Source organism: Pteronotus mesoamericanus, unplaced genomic scaffold (genome assembly GCF_021234165.1).
Source record: "Pteronotus mesoamericanus isolate MK-2021 breed Mesoamerican mustached bat unplaced genomic scaffold, CSHL_Meso_final contig_169, whole genome shotgun sequence".
Classification (NCBI taxonomy): domain Eukaryota; kingdom Metazoa; phylum Chordata; class Mammalia; order Chiroptera; family Mormoopidae; genus Pteronotus; species Pteronotus mesoamericanus.
In genome coordinates this window covers 29,026,774-29,046,245 of record NW_026555068.1, presented here as the reverse complement: position 1 = coordinate 29,046,245, position 19,472 = coordinate 29,026,774, and the positions used below count along the sequence as shown (strand labels likewise).

The following is a 19,472-nucleotide window of genomic DNA, read 5'->3' as shown; positions in this document are numbered from 1 at the left end:
GGGGGCGGGGCTCGGCCGAGGAACGGGCAGCTACCTCAGCCAATGGGCTCCTCGTATCGTCCGGGCCTGCCAATCACGATGCGGGGGTGGAGCTGCCTCCCTGTGGGCGGGGCCGGAGCGCATCCCGGGGCGGTGGACGCGGGGCGGGGAGAGGGGAGCTCGGAGGTACGGCGCCGGGGGTCCGGGCGGGGTGAGTGCGGGCCTGGGAGGCGGGGGAGCGGGGGTCTCTGCCAGTTGGTCGCGGGCCCGGGCCTCCCCCGGCCTTAGCGGGGTGCCCTCTGCTCCCACCAATGACAGTGCAGGTAACGGGGCCGCGAGCTGCTCCCCAACTTCAGCTGGTGGCCCCTGTCTCCTGGGCACGGCGCAGGTAAAGGGCCAGGCTCTGGGAGTAGTTCCCCGTTTTCAGCGGCGTGTCCTCGTCCCGCGGGGACCACGGCGCCGGGCCAGGACGCCAGGGACAGTCGGGAAGGTGCAGGAGGACCCCGCGCGCTGGAGGCTGGAGAGAGCGCGACCCCAGGGAGGCGGCGTGAGGACGCGTTGGGGCGGTTGCGTGGGGGAGCGGCCACTTGTAGCTCCCGGGGCGGCGCAGTCCGGGCCGCTCGGGGTGGAGGCGGTCCCTGCGACTCGGACGCCAAGCGCCCCTCCCCGGGACCTGCCGCTGCCGCCCAAGTGCCGGAGGTGTGCGCCCGCTGGCTGGCAGGTGCCCTGGTGCCCGCGCCCGGCCCCGCGCTCTCTGGGGGACCCCGAGTGTCGGACCTAGAAATCCCGGCGAGCGCCTTGGCTTTCCATAGGATGTCAGGGCCCCGCGAACGCAGCAGGCTTGTGCGGTGCGGTGGCTGCGGCTGGAGGTGGGAAGCCCCGTGCGCAGGCCCCCGGTCTCGCCCGGCTGAGCCGCCGCGCAGGCGGAGCCGCGGCCGTGGGTCCGGATTTCCTCCGGCTGCGCGGGCTCAGCTCCGCTCTGTCGGCGCAGGGCCGGGGATAGCTTTCTTACTGTTCACTTACGGCCTAAAGCCTATTTTAAACGTCTCTTTGTAGGAAAGGATTCTTCCTGGGGAAGAAAGTTGAGGTTGACTGTTTGTGTATTTTAAAATATAATTTGCCCCCTGAGCTCCGACAGCGTTTATTTGCTCAGCCCTGGGACCTGACTGAGTGGCTATTATCTGCGGTCAGTACCCAGTGTCCTTGGAGTCAGACGCAGACCTCGGTGAATGACTCCTCCGCAGTAAGGACAGTCACTCCTGGCCGGTGCTGCTTCCTAGCTGACGAGCGCCTCCGGCACAGGAGTTCAGACAGTCAGGGAAGCGGCGGAATTCAGTTTCCCAAAAGAGCCTGTTATCTTACAAAAGTTGAGCCTGACTTTCTAGTTTTACCACATTCACCACCTTGGTATTTTGGGATGCACGCTTCCTCCGTGTTTGTCGCCCCCGTCCCACCCCCTCCCCGCCCCCCGCGCGGGAGTGGGAGGAAAGCTCTTCGGGAATTCTGGATAGAGGCGCCCTGGGGGGTGGGGAGGGCCGCCTGGGCAGAGCTCCCCTCACTTCGGGTCCCTCGCAGGCCTGCTGGAGGCCAGCGCTCGAAAAGGCTCTTCCCCCTGCAAATGTGCTGCCTAAATCAGAGCAAGCGAAAAAGGCAGTGATTTTGTCTGTACCACCCCGTGAACAGGAGTTGGGACAAACGTTGTCGTAAAAATAGAGAAACCCAGTTGTGTGACACATTACTCTTCTGTTCACAAGGATCCCGGGCATGCCACATGAGAAATGCGGTCCGCGAGGCATTGGGCGTGTGGATGTTTAATTCCTATGTCGGCATGTGCACGGGTGGACGCGTGCGTGGCGGGGAGAGGACAGATGGGGAACGCAGGCGTTAAACATTTATGCGGCAGGCGTGCGGCGTTCGGTTCGGCCTCCTGCAAGTGTGATGTGGAAGGGAGGGCGGACGAGGTTCAGGGAGCCTTGCGGGCGAGGGGAGGTCTGGGTCTAGGAGACTGGGCAGGGCCCCAGCAAGGAGGCCGCGGTGTCGTTCTGCAGCGGGGTGGCCCCGGGCCAGACCGGGGGGCGGGGGGGCGTGCCTGTCCTGTGTCACAGGCGGTGGTCGTGGGCCGGCCCTGCCTGCGAACAGGTAAGGCGCCCGGTAAGGCGCCGGGCAGAGCTGGCAAAGGGCCCTCCCCCGGCCCCCAGACCCTCCCACCACACCCCTCCCCCGTGGCCCGCCCCCCTCACCCCCGCTCGCTCGGCCTTCCCTGAGTTGCCAGGGCCTGGACGTTCGCGTTTGCATCTTCGTTTGCTCTTGTGTGTGAATTTTCAAAATGGCCAGTCACAGGCACGGCTGCCGTCCTCCTGGCCCCCTCGGCCTCTAGGAGCCAGGGCTCCCTGGGGCTTGTCACTGTTTTATATTTTCATTAAACGCTGTTTAAGAGGCTTTAAAGTATTGCAAATGCTCTTTTGAAGGTTTAAAACTTTGCTCTCCTGTGAACTGCCTTCTGATGCTAGAAATGGCCTTTGAAAGTGAAATGTTGCCCTGAGGCGAGGGAGCGGGGAGGGGCGGGGGGGTGCGGGAGAAGGCTGCATTCGGGGTACCAGCTCCGTGTGCCCTGCGGGGGGCGCTGCCGGGGGCCCAGTCTCGGCCCCAGCACCTCGGCTCCGTGAGTCACTGAGGAAGTTACGAAGGAAGCAGCGGGGTGAGCTCCCCGCTGACGGCTGTGGCTCTGCTTCCGATCCGGCAGGGGCATGGCGTCCACTGTGGGCACCAGACCCTTACGCTTGGACGTCCTTATTAGTTTTAAAGAAAGTAGCGCGCACGTTCAAACTCCAAAGCCACGTTGAGGCGTGGGTCCTGACCTTCAGCCGCACAGAGAGCTGCGCGGACAGGAGAGGCCGAGGGTGGCGTTTGGGGGCGTGTGCTCCGCACGGTCCCCGTGGGCCACGTTCACCCGGTTTCTCTGACGGGGCGGGGCCGCGGCCTCAGCCAGGCATCGCACCTGCGGAGGCGAGGACCGATGCCCACGCCGCCCTCACGCCTGTGAGAGGGGGCGTCCCCGGGGGCCTTGGGAGGTGTGGTCTGGGCCCAGCACACAGGGCTGCCCGCGGGGCCCGCGGCGCCTTGCTGCAGCCTGAGCGGGTCGGTCACCTGCCGGGCAGAGCAGCCGGGAGGGGCCCTTCTGGGCTCCCTGAGCTCCGGCCGGCCGGGCCGCGCGGGTCCATGGTGAGCGCGGCTCGGAGGCCAGAGTGGCTGCTCCCTGGTGGGGAGCATTCCATGCACCTCCCGCCTCCCCCTGCCTGCAGGTCGGGGCCTGGGCCCCCGCCAGGCCGGGCGGCTGCCAGGGGACACGCCAGGGGAGTGGGGAGTGGGAGGCAGAGTTCAGCCTCCCGTCCAGGAGGGGCAAGCGACTTGCCGGGGTGGTGGGCACCGCCGCGGGCAGCCCAGGACTCCAGAGCCTGCTGCCGAGCGCAGGGGAGGGCGGGGGTCCGCGCCCTCCCACCTGGCCCTGTGTGCCTTTCCCCGCTGCGCCTGTGGCGCCCTGGCCACCGGGGAAGTGGCCTCTGCAGACGTAGCTTCCGGAGCTGGCCCTGCCGGTCTCCTGTCGTTCTGCGAGGGCCAGGCAGGTGGGACGGTGTGGCCCACTGGCGACTCAGGGAGCTGCTGTCTCTGAGCTGGCAGCGGTGGGGGGCCGACCTCCTCCCGAGGGAGCTGGCGCCGCCCCGACGGTCCGGCGCCGCGAAGCGCAGGAAAGAGAAAATAAAGCAGATGCACAGAGGCTGGTTTAAGAGTGGGGGCAGCCAGCCCCGGCGTAACCAGTTCTCCATTCAAAGCCCGGCGTGGTGGTCCGAGGCGGCGGCGGAAGACCCAGGTGTAACGCGTGTTCGCGTGTTCGCCTCTCCTCTCCGCCTGGGTCTGGAGTGAGGCGGAGGAGCCTCGGGCTGTTGGGCTGGGGGGGTCGTGACCCCTGGGGCAGAGGTCAGGAGGCTCTCTGGCGAAGGCCGGCTCAGGGCTCTGTTGGGTTTCGCCCCCGGCTTATTTACGGGAGGGTGGGCAGTGCCCTGCGGCCTCGGGCCGCTCCCCCAGCCGCTCTGACCGCCTGTCTCCTCCCGCAGGGCGGCCGGCGCCCGACCTCAGAGCTGCGGCATGGACCCGCCAGAGCCGCCGGTCCCCGCGCCGGAAGGTAAGTGTCAGGGGATGGTGGCCCTGAGGGCACAGTGGCTGCTCTCCAGGGCCTCCCTGCGCTCCAGTCAGGAGGCTGCTGGGCGTGGGCGGGCGCTGGGCTGGGCGCTGCTCGGCCGGAAGACGGTCTGACCGCAGGCCTTGCCAGGCGGCGCTCTGGCGGCCCTCACTCGGGGGGCGTTGTGGCTGAGCCCTCTCCGCCCCCAGAAGCCCACGTGGAGGGGCTGGGAAGAAGGGCGGCTGGTCCCCGGGAGAGGCTGCCCCCAGGGCGGCCCAGCGCTCCTGCCCGCGGCCTCCCCAGGCCCCTGCGTCTGGGCTCTGCCGCCGTCCGCGCTGTGGGCTCGCTCGGGGGCGCGCCGCCTTCTCTGGTCAGGGCCTCCATCAGGGAGGACGGGGCCGGGGAGGGCGCACAGGAAAGTTCCCTCTGCGGTCCAGGGACCTCCCAGGGCTGAGCCCCCGCCGGGGAGACCGAGGCCGGGCTGTGGCCACGCGCTTGGCGCCTGCAGGCTGCGTCTGACTCCGATCGTTTCCCGGAGGCAGACAGACCGACACTGCTCACCCCCGTCACTCCGTCGACCGGGCAGTGCCCAGGCAGCACCCGTGTCGGCTGCGGCCTCGCCAGGCGGGCTGGCACCCCCCAACCCCGGCGCTGGGTGGGGTCCCCCGCCCGTGCGTGACCGCGGAGGCCGTGGGGAGGCAGTGGACAGCGGCCATCATCTGCTCTGGCTGCTCGTGTCCAGCGCGGCCGTGCAGCCGCCGGTCCCCCGTGGTGTCCCTGCGAGGGGTCCGTGTCCGAGCGGCGTGTCCCCGGCTCCGTTCTGCCCCGTTGGTCTGTGTGTCTGTCTGTGCCAGGACCGCACCCCACCGGACGTGGGTACGTGGACAGGCGGTCACCAAGCGCTGGTGCCTCCGCAGTGAGCCTCAGAGACACAGGTGACGAGGGCGGTGGGGGGGAGCTGAGCCCCAGGGAGTGGCCTCGGCGCGGGCGGCATTGTTGTGGAGGACGTCGCTGTTCAGCACAGGCCGCGGCCACCGCGGTGACACCCAGCGCCAGGAGGAGGCCGGGAGGGAGTTGTGAGCAGCCCCTTGTTGGAGGAGCTGCGGCAGCTGCCGCCTCCGAAGCGCTGCTGCTTCTTGTCGTCTTTGGTTTTAAACAATAAAAGACTAAACACGAAAAGGCCACATCAGAAATAAGAGAAAGGTCCCATCTCGCATAAAACTTGCACATTATAACTTTCGAGGCCCCGGGAACAAAACGCTGTTATCTCTGGACTTAGCCGTGGGTCTGCTTCATTCCCTTCTCACGGGGCTCGTGGGAGGCACGTCCTGCAGGGCTGCTCCCGGGCCGGGGCTCCGCGTGCGGGCCCTGCCGCCGGCCCTCCCGCGTGGCGGCAGGCCCGGGTCGCGTGCGGACGGGCGCTGCAGGACCTGCGGCCGCGGGCGGGCGGGTGGGACGGCTGGAGCAGACCCCGGAGGGAGCTCCCCCGCCCCCGCGCCCCTGCGCCACCCGCTCTGCTACCCCCTCTGCTGACCCCGGGACTGGAGCACACGCCCTCGGCGCTTACATCGCGCGTACGTCGGCTCCGCTCTCCACCGCAGGCCCCGCTTCCTGCCCCTGGACCCCTGGCCGCCCGGACGTGTGGCCCGGAAAGTGCCCCTTTCGCCCTGGTTGTTGGTGGAGGGGCAGGTCCGGGTGGCAGTTTGTGGGGACCCCTTGTCCCAGGATCACCGGGAAGGTGTGTCTCGGGGGACGGAGGCGCCTGCCTCAGCTCCCACTTTGTGCTCTCCGTTTGTTTGCTGTCCGTGTAAAACCCCCACGGAGGCAACCGGGCGAAGCGGGGGGTTTCCCACGGGCTCCGGGGGGCCCCGGGGCGGCTCGCCTCCCAGCCGGGCGGGCGCTGTTCCTTCCGGCCCCCTCGCCCTTCTCCTTCTAAAGAAAACGCCGGCGAGTGTGATTTTTAAGTATGTTTATCTGTAAGAGACAAAAACACAGGTCAACATAGAGGACTTCAACGCCACTTGACAACATTTTAATTCCAGTTACGTTGTTTTCCTTAAAAAAAAAAAAAAAACGTGAGCGGGAACTACTGCTCCGTGGCTCCACCGCCAGACGGGCTCACTGCAGGGCTCTGGTCTGTGCCCCGCCCGGGGGCGGAACCCACAGCCTGAGGCCCTGACCCACGAGCTGAGCTGTTGGTTAAAGGCAGCCGGTCCCCCCGCCCCCGCCCCCGCCCCATGGCATCCCAGGAGAAGGCACCACGTGGGGTGTGCGAGCCCTCCCGCCCTCCCCAGCCGAGCATTCTGGGACAGAATTGCCCCGGGCGGGGACGGGGGGCTTGCAGCCCCAGGGTTCCCCGTTGGTCGGATCCTCGTGTCAGGGGACCAGGCACAGGGCCTGAGCCGCCTGCTCCCCGGTGGAGCAGCGCCCGCGAGCAGCGCCGCGAGCTCGGGGGTCACGGTGTCAGCGTCTTGGGTGTGGGGTCGCCCTCCTCCCGCTGCCTGGCCGGCCGTGAGTTGCAGGTTGGGAGGGGAGCCCAGCCGCTGACCCCCGCGGGCCCGGGGCAGCTTGGCCAGCACGCGTCTCTCTTCAGGAACGTGAAAGTGGCTTTGCTGGTAGTTGCTAACGCTGTGATTTCTTTCTCTTAAACGGCAGAAAATGAAGTAAAATTCGACGCAAACAATAACGAGGAAGAGGAGGAGGGAGAGCAGTTCGATTTTGACAGCGGAGATGAGGTGCCGGAGGCAGACAGGCGGTCGCCGGGCACCCCCGCGGCCAGTCCCGTGGGGCCTGCTGCCCCCAGCGCAGGTGGGCCCGGGGGGCGGGCCAGCCACCCCTCACCTCGCGGGTGACGCCCCCTGGGGAGGGCGTGTCCCCAGCGAGCGCCGAGACCTTCACAGCAGCCAGAGCGGGAGGGCCGTCCTGTGCCCTTGGCTGAGTTTCTTTGTTTCTAGGCTTTTCAGCTGCGCCCATTCACCGCCCTCTCTAGTTTGGAGGGAACAGGTGTCCCGGTTGCTAACACAGGCGGCCTCACCGGCGCGTCCCTGCGCAGGTGAAGTGCTTCCGACCGGCGCTGCCGGAGGTGCATTCAGCGCCGACGCCGCGCCTCCGCTTCCGCGTTGGGGGGGCCTGGCTGCTGCGGCGCTCGCTGCCCGTGGCCGGGCGGGCACTCGGTCCTGGGCGGAACCTCGGGGGCCAGCGGGCCCGCCGTGCGGCGGCCCCGACGTCCCCGTGTCCGTGGACGCGCCGTCCCAGGACCCGCCGGGGCGGGGGTGGCCGCAGCCGCAGGCCTGACACCGTGTTCGCCTGCAGGAGCGGAGGCCGGGGCAGGCGCGGACGCGGGCCAGCCGGGGGACCCGACCACACTGGGGGCCCCGGCGAGGGTCAACCCCTACTCCGTCATCGACATCACGCCCTTCCAGGAAGAGCAGCCCCCGGCCCCCGACGCCGAGGCCGGGCCCGAGGAGAGCGCCGGCCCGCCCGTGCCCAGCGGCTACGCCGTGCCCGTGCCCTGCGGCTACGCCGTGCCCTCCAGCCTGCCCGCGCTCCTGCCCGCCTACTCCAGCCCCGTCGTGGTCCACGCGGCCTCCCTGGACGAGGAAGGTAGGCGCCTCCCCGCCCCCCGCGGGCCCGTCCTCTCCTTGCCACGGTGGCTGCTGAGCCCGGCCGGTCGCTTCGGGGATGGGACTCAGCGGAGGAGGGGCTCGGAGCCTGCTGTTTGGGAAGCTCTGACCTGGGACTCGCCCCGTGCGGGCCTCCCCGCCCCCTAGAGGCCCCCACGTGTGGGGACGTTTACCCCCTTTTGTTCCGAGGAGCCCTTACGGTGCGCGCCCGTGCGTGGCGGGCGCCGTGGGTCGGTCCGCCTGGCTGGAGTCTTCGCTCTCAGGACTGAGGGGCCCAGGAGGTTCTCTGTGTCTCCCCCCAAGGCCTTTCTCCTGAGCCCCGACCGCGCTCCTTGGGCAGACGCCTGACCGTGCAGGGCCTCGAGCCCCCTGTGGGCTAACACTCTAAGCTTCCCGCTGGGCCGCCCGGCCGGTCCCTGCCCCCGAGAACGGGCGCGCCCTCCAGGCTTCCCTCGGCCCGGGCTCCCCCGGGACCAGGCCGAAAGCGGCCAGGAACGGTGCTTAGCGTGAAATAGATCCAACCCGAGGGGGGTTGGGGACGGGCTGGCCAGTGTGGCGGCCAGTCGGCAAGCGGGGGCCTCTGTGCCGCGCTGCCACGGTCACTGGACGTGAGACAGACTCCACGTGTGCAGGGACGTGTGCGTGTCTGGGAATGCGTGTGCGTGTCTGGGAATGCGTGTGCGTGCCTGTGTGTGCACATGTGAGAGCAGGGAAAGGTCTGCTTGTCAAACATCACCCACTCGAGTATTTCTCCCTTGGAATGTTCTGAGGTTGCCATGTGGACACTTTCAAATTATTCACCGTTGCAATTTCCCTTGAAAACTTAGGGAGGGGGTTTTTAGGGGGCGGGGACGATGTTTCTTTCTAACTCCAGCTTGATTTATCTGGCTGCTTCAGAGAACTTTTGGATATTAGTCTTTATCGTAATCCCGGTTGGAAAACATTAAATCTGAAAGCTAAAAAACCTCGACTCTTATCACTTAATCGTCTTTTTGCTAGGATAAGCTTATCATCGGTAAAAAAACAGTGTGAATCATTTTAAAGATGAAAAACAACGTGCTAAGCATTTTTTATCAGGCATCGAGTGATAGAAGTTCTTTTCTTCCTTAGCCGGGACGCCTGAACTTGCAGAAGACAGCCAGTTTAATTCTCTGAGTTCCGAGGACCCCGCGAACAGGTACCGATTAATTAACAGAGACGAGCTGAGCGCCCGATGGTTCCTCCACAGCACTGGGCGTGCTGATGCCCGGGGCCGGGGTGCCGGCCGCCCTGTGTGCCCGGCGCTCTGCCCTCGGCCCAGGCCCCAGCGGGTCCTCCTGAGCCCCGGGGCTGTGTGAGCACTGGTGTCACTATGTGAGGACAAGCGATGGCCCCACGGCCAAACCAAACTGGACACGAGCATCCCAGGCCCCGTCTTGGAGACGCCGTGTGCGCCTGAGCGCGTGAAGGCGCTCAGAACCCCCCGGTGGAAAAAACGTCTTGAGCTTTGTCTGAGCCGGTGTCGCCTGGGAGACCCCAACCTGAGGTGACTGCAGGCCTTCCCGGGGGCCCCTGCCTCTGCCAGTGGTGCTTCCCTGCTCGACGTGCCCGGGACAGTCCCCGCCCCGGGCCGGCTCCTGCTCAGCCCTCGAGGCCCAGCCGAAGTGTTCGTGAAGTTTCCCTCCTGGGCTCCCAGGGCCTGTGCACCGCGGCGCTCTGTCTGATTTCTGTGTGCCCTTGCTGGTTTTCCCATGTCCCTTTCTGCCATGAGACCACAAGTTCTCTGAAGACAAAGGCTGGGTGCTACCGGGTCTCAGACACGCACCTCCCAGTGCGGCGGGTGTGCCTGGCAGAAGGAAACCTTGACCTTGCGGCGCCCCCTCCCCCGTCTGGGAAAACCCGCATCCGGCACGTGTGGGAGCATCTGTGTCCTTTGGGGGCACTCGGCGGCCCAGGGACAGGGCTGGCCGCCGCGGTGACTGACGGTTTGCTTCCCCACAGTGAGGATCAAGCCCCGGCGGAGGACAGCGCCCTCGCCCGCTGGGTGGCAGATCCGGCCAACACCGCGTGGATGGAGAGTAAGCAGCCCGCCCGCGCCCCGCCACGTCCGCTGCCGGTGCCAGGCTCTGCCCGTTGGCCTCGCGCCCCACGCGGGGGTCAGGGCCCCGGCTCGGCCGGCTGGTTCCCCGCGTCTCCCCCAGTGCCCCTCCGCCGGCTGCCGCTTCCAACTGCAGATCCCGGGTTTGCTGAGCAGTTGCAGGTCCGGGGACCCGGCATTTGACCCCGGCCACTTGACCCCCGCCCGCCAGCAGCGGCCGCCCCCGAGACACCAACGAAGCCGCGGTCCTGCGCGCCGCGCGCCTTGTCAGGGGCGTGTGGCCCCCCCACCCCTGCTGCATGTGGCCCAGAAAGCGCAGCTGCTTTTAGCTGGATTTACTTGTTTTTAATTTTTAAAGGGAAAGTGAAGACTGCGTTGCTAATTCTCTCTTAGGAAACGCTGGCTCACTAATTTCTGTGTGTTCTGTATGACTGACGTGCAGTTAGCTGTCTCCTAATGAGCAGACTGTCCCCGGAGACTTCGTCCTGGTTTTAATGGTGACATTGTCACACGGAGAGCTCAGCGTAATTAGCTGACTCTGCTGGGGGGTAGGGGTTAAATCAGGGTCGTTACAGGGTTGAATTATGGTCCTGCTCTTCTCTAGCGATTTTACTTCTCAAGTAAAATTGCTGAATCCCCTCCCTGCTCGTTTCCGGCGCCCGATGACAGTTCCCTGCAGTGACTGTGCCTGCAGGGAGCCCTGTGCGCCCCCCGCCCCGCCCCCCACCCCACGGGGGCACAGGTTCCTGCCGTGGTCGGAGTCTGCGCACCTGAGGGCATCCCCCCGGCAGCGCAGGGGACGGGGGTGACGGTCGCCCGAGGCCGAAGGGGAGCGCCCTGCTTTGGCCACGTTTCCTTCGTGGCTTGGCTGTGGGGCCCGGGTCCTTCCCGGTTCGCGTGGGGGAGGATGTGGGAGCCCGGGGCCTCGGCGGACACGCAGCCGACGCCCAGCCTGTGCCACCGCTCCCGCGGCGGCTGCCGGTGCAGCGCGGCGCGGGCCCCCGCGTCGATCTGAGAAAGCCAGAGCTCCAGGTAGCTCTGTGTGAGGGATTTTGTCCCGAAAGGCGGACGTTTTCATACTCGTGTGTGGCTGCCTTTTGTGTCCGGGACACAAAGCCTCGCAGCCACTGGTCGGTGGATGTCCCTGCTTCACTGAGCCGCGCGGGGGTGTCCCTTGACCTCTTTCACGGCGCATTTTCTGTGTCAGGACACATCAGTGTCGTAAACTCATTGTTTGTGAAAGAGCCACGTAGAGAGATGCGATTGAATGTCAAACAACGGGGCAAGTTGTCCGGGCCCCGTACAACCCCCGTCGGGGATATTTCCCGGCGTCAGAGCCCCTTCCTTCAATCCCAGGGAAACGCCCTGCCCGGAAGGGCCCCTGTGCTTTGTGGAGCTGCCGCCCACTGCCTGGCCGCTGGCTGCTGGCTGGCTGCGGTGTCCCGGGAGACGGTGGCCCTGTAGTGTGTAACGTGGACTCGGCTGGTCTTGGTGGGTTTTGAAAGCTTTCCCTCCTCTCCTTCCAGATCCAGAAGAAGCCGTTTACGATGATGTGCCGAGAGAGAATTCCGACTCGGAGCCAGGTTTGGTCTCGTGGCGGGACAGGGTGTGGGGGGGTGTTGGGACATGCGTGTTCCGCGTGCTTTGCCGCATCTCGCTGATGCCGTGTGCCTTGGGCGCACAGGCGCATGTTTATATTCCCATGCCTGACCGAGGGTCCTTGTCTGGATGACCCTAAAGAAGCAGAGGAGTTGAAAATATGAAAAGTATGACTGAGAAGGTGAGAAACCTGGAGAAGCACCCGTGAAGGTCTAATCAGCGAGAAAACAGAAGGAAGGAGCACTAAGATTTTCTAGAATTAAAGAAAGACAGAATTTCCCAGATTGTGGAAATAGCGAGTGCAGGTTTGGAGCAGGCCGCGCACGGACCGGTCCGTCCCGGGGCCCGTGCCGTGGACGCCGCTGACCCCGTGTCACCCACGGGGGCCCTGGAAGGCCATGCCGGGCAGCACGCAGGGCGCCCACAGAGGAACCGGCGTTGGGAAGGAGGAGCAGACGTCCCGCCGCGCTGGGAGGCGGCAGGATGTGTGCCGCGCGCTGGAGGAAACTTGGGTATTTCCACCCAGATTTCCACACCCAGCCAGAGCACGATTTAAAAAGATGAAGAGGGGAGATTTTCCGCTGACAGACTCTAGGGAAACGGCTACTGTTGTATTTCAAGGAAGAGGGTGCTGAATGCAGCGGGAAGCGAGAAGGGACAGGGAGCAGATGAGATGGCGAGTTGGTGGGCAAGCGGGAGCCGGCGCTGGGACCGCACGGAGCACGCACGCCGCGGCGCGGGACCCAGCCAGGCGGGCGGTGGCGGGTGGTGGCGGGAGGTGGCGGGTGGAGCGGGCGGAGCGGCTGGCCCTGGGGGCCTCGGGGGGTGCGTCTTTCAGGGGGAGGGCGCCGGTGTGACTTTCATGTGATGGGCCAGGGCAGCACTTCAGGGGGCCTCACTGGAAGAACAGAAGTAGATTATTCAGCTTCCGAAGTGGCAGAGCCAACCCCGGTCTGGTAGAGAGGAAACACACAACGAGAGAGCATGGCGAGCAGTATGAAAAAACTATGGCACACAGAGTCCGAATACCGTGGTCCCAAGAGTGGCTGTCCATTGAGTCCAGTTGCCAGTGGGCACAACTCACAGGGTGGATGATGTGGCAAAGCCAGACGTGTGTTACGAATACGTAAGGACACAGGACATTTGCGCATAAGCAGGTGGAAGAGGGAAGATAAGCCAGTTCTAACCAAAATGCAGCCAGTGCGACCGGAACATATGAGGCTAGAAAACGTTACTAGGTCTAGAGGCCTCCACAAGGGAGAAGTGACAGCTCGCCTTCGGGTGCCCCTGCCAATCTGGCCTAAAATGTATAAAGGAAAACGTGACAGGTAGAATCAGAAGTAGAGAAATACGTAATTCGAGTAGGAGATCTTTAGAGAACTGTCTTCACGGTTAGGGGCCTGGACATGAAATTAGGGAACCGCAGAAGAACGTGGCTCTCGGTCGGCCGGCAGGCGTGTGCAGGGCCCTGGGCGGCAGGTGAGGCACAGCTTTTTCAAGCCCACGGGGCCCTTCCGAAACTTAACTGCGTAATGGTTCACCCCAATGCGAATACTAACAGATGCCACAGAATTCGGCTTCAGGCCTCATCCTTGCTGCAAACCCGACCGATTAAACTGAGCCCAAACATTTGAAAATTAAAGGCAGACTACGGCACAACTCGCGGCCAAGGGTGACGTCGGAGGGGAGGCCGGAAAGCGCTTTGACGTGAATGATAACGGAAACGTTGCGTAACAGCTCCCGGAGCAGATTCCGACTGGCACGGGATCAGAGAGGTCGCCGCATCGCTGAGAAGAGAGGATGGACAAATGACCAGCTCGGCCCGCGAAGGCGAGCGGAGCCAGAACACGCGGACGCAGGAAACACAGGCGGCGCGGCCCGAACGCGGGGGCGGGCAGCAGAGGGCGCCCTGGCGAGGGGCCTGCAGGCGCTGTTGGGTGGCGCCTGGCCAGCAGAGGAGCCTGCAGGGCCGTGGAGGTCGAGGGGTCAGCGAGGGGGTCGACCCGCCGGCGGCAACTGCAGGAGTCCGTCAAAACCGGGGCAGCCAAGGCAGGGTTCTGCACGCTTTTTTTTTTTTTGGTAAATTAAAACTCTCAGCAAATGAGACGCTTCCTAACGACTCGAGGTGTGGAATCCGTTGATCGGCGCACCGGCCAGCAGACAGCCCTCCCGGACCCGCCGGCGGCCCCAGACCACAGCCTGCGGGCCCACGCGGCCCCTCCGTGACAGGAAGGCGGAGCCCCATCCCCCACGCCAGGATATCAGCACAGGCTCACAGCCCCGTCTCCGGAAGCCTGGTGCCGATCCCCCCAAACAATGCCAGGAAGCCCCGCGCAGCACCCCCAGCCTCCCCGGGGAGCCCTTCTGAGCCTGAGGGTTCCTCTGTCGGCACCAGCAGGCCCTGCCCCTTGCTGTGTGTTCTGGAGCAGCCGCAGGCCGGGAACCATGACCTGCTCTCGGTGTCCGCCACAACTCGGGCCCGTGTGGTGTCAGGAGCTCGATGGGACACGGCCGAGTAAAGGTCCGGGACCTAACACCTGCTGCGGACTTGGCGCCCGTCGCTGGTGCTGACGTACTCGTCCACTGCCTGCCCGCCCCGGGGAGACAGGCCCTGACCTGCGGGCCTCCTCACGAGTGACCCCTGTGGAGGGCTTTGTCACTGGCGTTGGCCTGCTCTTCGCCGGTGACTGGTGCCGTGAAGCCCTTTCAGTCCAGCAGCAGATTCACAAGTCTGGTTAGGCCTTTTTTTTTTTTTTTTTTTTGCACAAAAGCAAAGTTTATAGTTGTTTGCAATAAGCTGCTCCCTGTTTGTGTTTGAATCCACCTGCTCATCCATCCATTTGCTCATCCACCCACCTGTCCATCCGTCCATCCGTCCATCCAGTGTGCTTGTGCTCCGTACATTTATCTAAATAAAAACCTTCCCGTGTGGAGAGTCCTCCATGGCCCACCGGCTGTGGGGTGCAGCCGCGGTGTCTGCGGGGCACCAGGCCCTTGGGACGCAGGTGGGGCTGGGCCGTCAGAGCTTCGCGAAGCCCTCCCCAGCCCCCGCAGGCCCCCACCTGACGCGCGCCCGGCCTGCCGCTGCCCCCGCTGGTCTGACGGCTCCGCCGCTCCAGCCCGGGCGGTGAACTGGCAGCCGCGCGAACCGCCGCGGGGGCCCTGCTGTCCGTCTCACGGCGGCCCCGCCCACCCCCGCTGCAGGTGAGATGATTTACGACGACGTGGAGAACGGGGACGGGGATGATGGCGGGAACAGCTCCCTGGAGGACGGGTGGAGCTCGAGCGAGTTTGAAAGCTACGAGGAGCAGAGCGACTGCGAGGGCAAGAACGGGGTCCCCAGGCCCTTCCTGCGCGGCAGCCACCGGACGCAGGTGAGCGCGGCGTCGGCCGCAGGCACAGCCCCCGGGGCCGCGACGCGGGGCGTTGCTTCCCGTGGCATTTAAGGAAGCGTGTTTTAAAGGCGTTGGCGTGGAGTTTGAGGAAAGCAGAAGACACGGGTCGGAGGGGAGGTGCCCGGCCTCACACAGCGAGCGCGGTCAGGGCAGGCGGGGGGCCCTCGTCGCTGCGAACGGGCCGCTCGGGTCCCCAGGGAGCTGGCTGTCTCGAGTGTCTTAAAGCGAATAGCCCTTTTCTGAGCGTGGCCGGTCCTTCAAGTGACAGGAAGGCCAGCAGCTACGAGCCGCCTTAACGGGGGCGGGCGGGGGACGCTCCTGAGCTGCAGGTCCTGCGAGGACCCTAGAGGCGGGTGGGGGCTCTGGGTGGGACGGCCGTTGTCACCGAGGCTGGCGGTCTGCACGAGGCCCCGGGCCCTCAGTGGGGACCGGCCGTGCCCCGCACACCGTCGTTGCGGAGTTTGGGTGGTTTTCCGAAGGGCGTGGCGGTGCCCAAGTCCTCGTACCTTCCGGGGAGGGTGGGGGGCAGCCCACGCAGGCGGGCAGGCCAGGCTGGCGCCCCAGGTGCAGCCCGCGACCTAACGCCGCGCCGGCGTGGCAGAATCGGTGCGCGACCTTCGCCCTCCCCGTACCCAGGGCCCAGGCCCGTGTCCTGGGGGAGGCAGCTTCCCAGTGTCTGTGCGCGCAGGCCGTCAGGGGTGGGTGAGCACCGTCCGATTCCGTAAACTTGTTCCACGAACCTCAAGAACAGTCGCGCGTTTGTGGTGGTCGGTCCGACCGCTCAGTGCCATGACACGCCTCTCTCAGGAGCTTAGATGCCTTCTGTCACGAGAGTCGCCTCCGCCGACCCCGAGCCGGGGAGCAGGTGAGTGCAGTCAGTGCTCGACTCCGCGCAGCCGGGCCTGGTGCTCTGGGTTTAAATGGAGATTTGAAAGTAATGCTGTGGGGTCAGTTTCAGCAAGAGGGAGCGTTCAGTGGGTAGCTCAGCGGAGTGGGCCAAACACCCTTCAATTTTGTCTTCAGTCGGCCTGGTCGATTGTAGTTCGAACAAGGCTGGGTCGGAGCCGGCCCCAGGGAGCCCTGTGGGCGTGATTAGCGAGCAGACCCTAACCCTCCTTGCCGTCCCGACGGCCGACCCGCGGGGACCAGGCGCTGTGGGCCGGTGCAGCGGCCTCACCGCGGGAAGCCAGCGTGAGGCCAGCACAAAGCTCGCCGATGACCGGGAGCACATGCTGCCGGGCACCGCCCTGGGAAGGGGTGGGAGAGCCCAGTGTTCAAGGCAGAGGTGCCGTAAGAAGTACCGGGTGTCCTGGCTGAAGAAATCAGATTGTAAAATCTACGAAATAGCACCGGATGGTCTCAGAGAGTCATCTCAGAAATAGCGTCACTTTTTTATCAAAAATTACCTTCCGCACCCTTGACCTGCGTGGGGAGCATCTGCTCTCGCAGCAGAGGGGCCTGTTGCACATCTGGGCCATGGGGGCCCCACAGCCGTGGTCTGTGAGGTTGTCCTTGGTCCCAGCAGCTGCCGAGGATGTCACGTCAGCCGGGGGGCTGTTCGGGGTCCTCGCCGGCTGCCCCCAGTGGTGCCGACCCCGGCGCGGTCCTGAGTTCAAGTTTCGGGCCGTGGTGAGGGCACACAGGAACAGTTTCCTACCTGTTTTACGTAGTCGGTCCTTTTAATTTAATCACAGTGTAAGGGAACGAGGGGCACAGGTTCTTTTCTGTATTTGCACTCGTTGGCCACAGAGAAGTGTCCTGTCTGGCTCCCCCGAAGTCGTGCCTGCCCTTTGCGGCTGGTTTTCTCACTCGTGTTCACTTCCCACAGGAGGTGGGCTGGAAAGGGGGCTCCAGGTGTGGCTCCCAGGAGCCCACGGCCAGGCGCCCGGGGCCGCCAAGGCCCTTGCAGTGTCGGATTGTCGGAAGTGCCCACCGGCGCGTGTTTGTGAGAAGATCGCCCCCGTGTGCTGCAGCTGTCCTACGACCTGGCCCGGTTCAAGGAGCACTGGGAGGGGAAGATGGGAGAGTTGGTGGCCAGCACAGTGGGCACGGGAGAGATTCAGCAGCTAAAGCAGAAGCTGGAGCTGGCGGTAGAGTGGGCCCCCCGCCCCCACCGTTTCGCTGACGACGCCCGTTCAGAGCAGATACCCCGGGAGCCGTGTGGCACTTCTCCTGGACCTAGAGCTCCCAGAGTTGGTCCGGGGGCTCCCGGCGTCACCCCGACACTGCCAGCAGCTTCCTGGCCGTTCTGAGACGCGACTGGCCTTTCCTCCTCTGCTTCTCGCACTCCTGAGCAGAGGAATGTTCCAGAGGCTCCATGCCATGTGGCTTCCCAGTCCATCCAGGGCGGAGTCCAGCTGCCTGCGACCCAGACATGGGAGAGGGAGCCAGAGATGCAGAGGACGCCAGCCGGTGTGTTTGTTCGGGGAGACCCTGTAGTTTTTCATGAGTGCGCCAGCTAAGATAACGTCAGTAGGTTCGTGATTCCCTTTCCGTGAACGTTAACGACAGGTTCTCAGGGCTTTCTCCGCGTTCACTCATCGTGCAGTAAACACTGGGAAATGAGGCCATTTTCCCGGGTCGAAAGCGGGTCTGAGACCGAGTGGGCGTGGTGGCCGGCAGCCCCGGGGGTGCGTTTTAAACAGCCCCTGCCCAGCGACGCGCCCTGTCGTCCGGCCTCTCCTTCGCCTGGCGCTGCGACGTGTGCACGCGGGCGGGGGGTCGCCACCCTGGAGACTGGCTCCGCAGGGGGCCCCGCCCCCGCTGCCTAGGGCCAGAGGGCCTCTGAGCTCCGGCCTCAGGGCAGGAGCGAAGCGCGTGAATCAGGGTCTCCGTCCCTTCTGGTCGGGGGTCCTCAGGCTGCCTGTCCTTGATTCTCCTTGGAGGGAGCGGGATGGGTCAGGATGAGGACGAGGCACGGCCGCCAGGTCTGGGGTCAAGGGGCAGGCGGGGGCGGGGGGCGGCGCGGCGCTGGGGGTCGGGTTGCAGGGCCGCGTCCGTCCTGGTCCGTCGTGGGGCTCTGGGAGTCGGGCCGAAGGGCTGCTGGGATGCAGGCGTCCCGGGGGCCCCGCGGCGTGAGGAGGCCGTGCTGGGGGCCCCGGGGTTGACAGATGTGGGGGTCCCATTGGGAGCTGATTGGTTTCAGTAGGTCGAGCGCCGTCTTGGGGAGCATTTCTGGGGCGGCGCCTGAGGCGAGGACAGTCAAGGGCCTGCCGGGGGGAGCGGCCTGGGGCGCACAGTGTGTGATGTCATGCAGAAGCTGCCCCTCGGGGCGACGGGGAGCGCGCTGCGCCCCCGAACCCGCACGTGACCCACAGGCTCAGGCCGGGGCAGGGCGCGGCGCACCCACCGCGGGGCCTGCCGGGCACCTGGGGGAGCCGGGTCTGCCCGTGACGGAGGCCGCCCGCGCGTCCTCTGGTGCCTCCGGCGTTAGGTGTGTACAGGCCCAGAAGTGGCCCGAGGCCGGCGGCCAGCCTGGGACTGGCTCGCGGGGAAGGCGGTCAGCAAACTCCGCGGCCGTGGGGAGGGGGCCTGGTGACGCAGAAGGCCCCCGAGGATGGTGGCTGTCTGGCCCTGCTCCCCTCCGCTGTCCCTCTGTCTGTCTCCAGCCGCTGAGCTCTGCCCTGGTGCTCCAGTGGGCGCCGGGGCGGGGGCGGGGCAGGGGTGGCAGGTGGCCGCCTGCCCTTTCCCGGATGTGCCGCTTCTCACCTGTGGGCTTCCGTCTCTCCCCTGCACGTCTGCAGAGCTGTCTCTGTGTGTCACTGACTCTGATAAAAAGAAGGACTGAATTGTGAACGTCGCAGGGACTTTTGTAACCCTGTCAGGGGAGGGCTCTGCGGTTAAAGTTTGTTCCCCCTTTAAAAAAAAACAAACAAACAAAAAACCCCAAGACACACGCATGCAGTCAGCAGCCAGGGGGGCTCCCTGACCAAGCGGCCAGGTTCGGGGGGCTTTGCAGGCCGCGCCCCGTGACAGCGTCCTGCGCCCGGGCCGGTGCGGCCTCACCGATAACCTCACGTCCTTGCGCCCCCAGATGCAGAAGCTCGTGAAGGCGGCGAAGGAGGGCACCAGGGACGGGCTGGAGAAGACCAAGGCCGCGGTGAAGAGGGGCCGCTCCTTCATCAGGACCAAGTCCTTCATCTCCCAAGGTCCGCGGCTGTGCCGGCCCCACGCAGGCGGCCCCGCGGGTGGGCAGCTCCGGCCCCTGCACCGGCGGGATCCCGCTCGCCGCTGTGGGGGGGGGGTGCAGCCCTGCGTCCTGGGCTTTTCGGGTTTGCAGGCTTTTCTGGGGAACCGTTAGCTTATGCAGTTGGTCTTGGTCTGAACTTTCTGATTGGGGGAGCGTGTGCCTTTTCAGACGTGCAGTGGGTCAGTTGGGAGATGCAGGATGTCCTGAGGGTCACTGACCGGGAGGGCCGGCCGGCTGGCTTCGCGGCCTTTCTTGGTTCCCGGCTGTGATAGGCAGAGATGACGGAAATTGGAAGCGATCGCCCCTTCTTTCCCATTTAGATGTTCAAATGACACCCCTGCCCTTTGAAGTGAAACTTCAAGTGTTGAAAATTCCAGAAACCGGCCAGTGCGCCGTGCGGGTGGGAAGGGTGTTTTCCCGGGTGGGCAGGAGT

The 19,472-nt window shown here is 65.4% G+C and overlaps 1 protein-coding gene across 1 annotated transcript in view; it reads left to right on the top strand.

Moving 5' to 3' along the window:
• The first annotated feature begins 252 nt into the window (after nt 1-252).
• The window catches only part of ARHGEF10 (Rho guanine nucleotide exchange factor 10), a 42,091-nt gene continuing 22,871 nt past the window's right edge, over nt 253-19,472 (top strand). Inside the window, exons 1-9 of the mRNA XM_054565853.1 lie at nt 253-367; nt 4,092-4,159; nt 6,812-6,964; nt 7,469-7,759; nt 8,890-8,956; nt 9,760-9,836; nt 11,383-11,439; nt 14,660-14,829; nt 18,884-18,998. Coding sequence (XP_054421828.1) covers nt 291-367; nt 4,092-4,159; nt 6,812-6,964; nt 7,469-7,759; nt 8,890-8,956; nt 9,760-9,836; nt 11,383-11,439; nt 14,660-14,829; nt 18,884-18,998 — 1,075 coding nt within the window. The 5' untranslated portion in view covers nt 253-290. The remainder of the gene's footprint in view (nt 368-4,091; nt 4,160-6,811; nt 6,965-7,468; nt 7,760-8,889; nt 8,957-9,759; nt 9,837-11,382; nt 11,440-14,659; nt 14,830-18,883; nt 18,999-19,472) is intronic.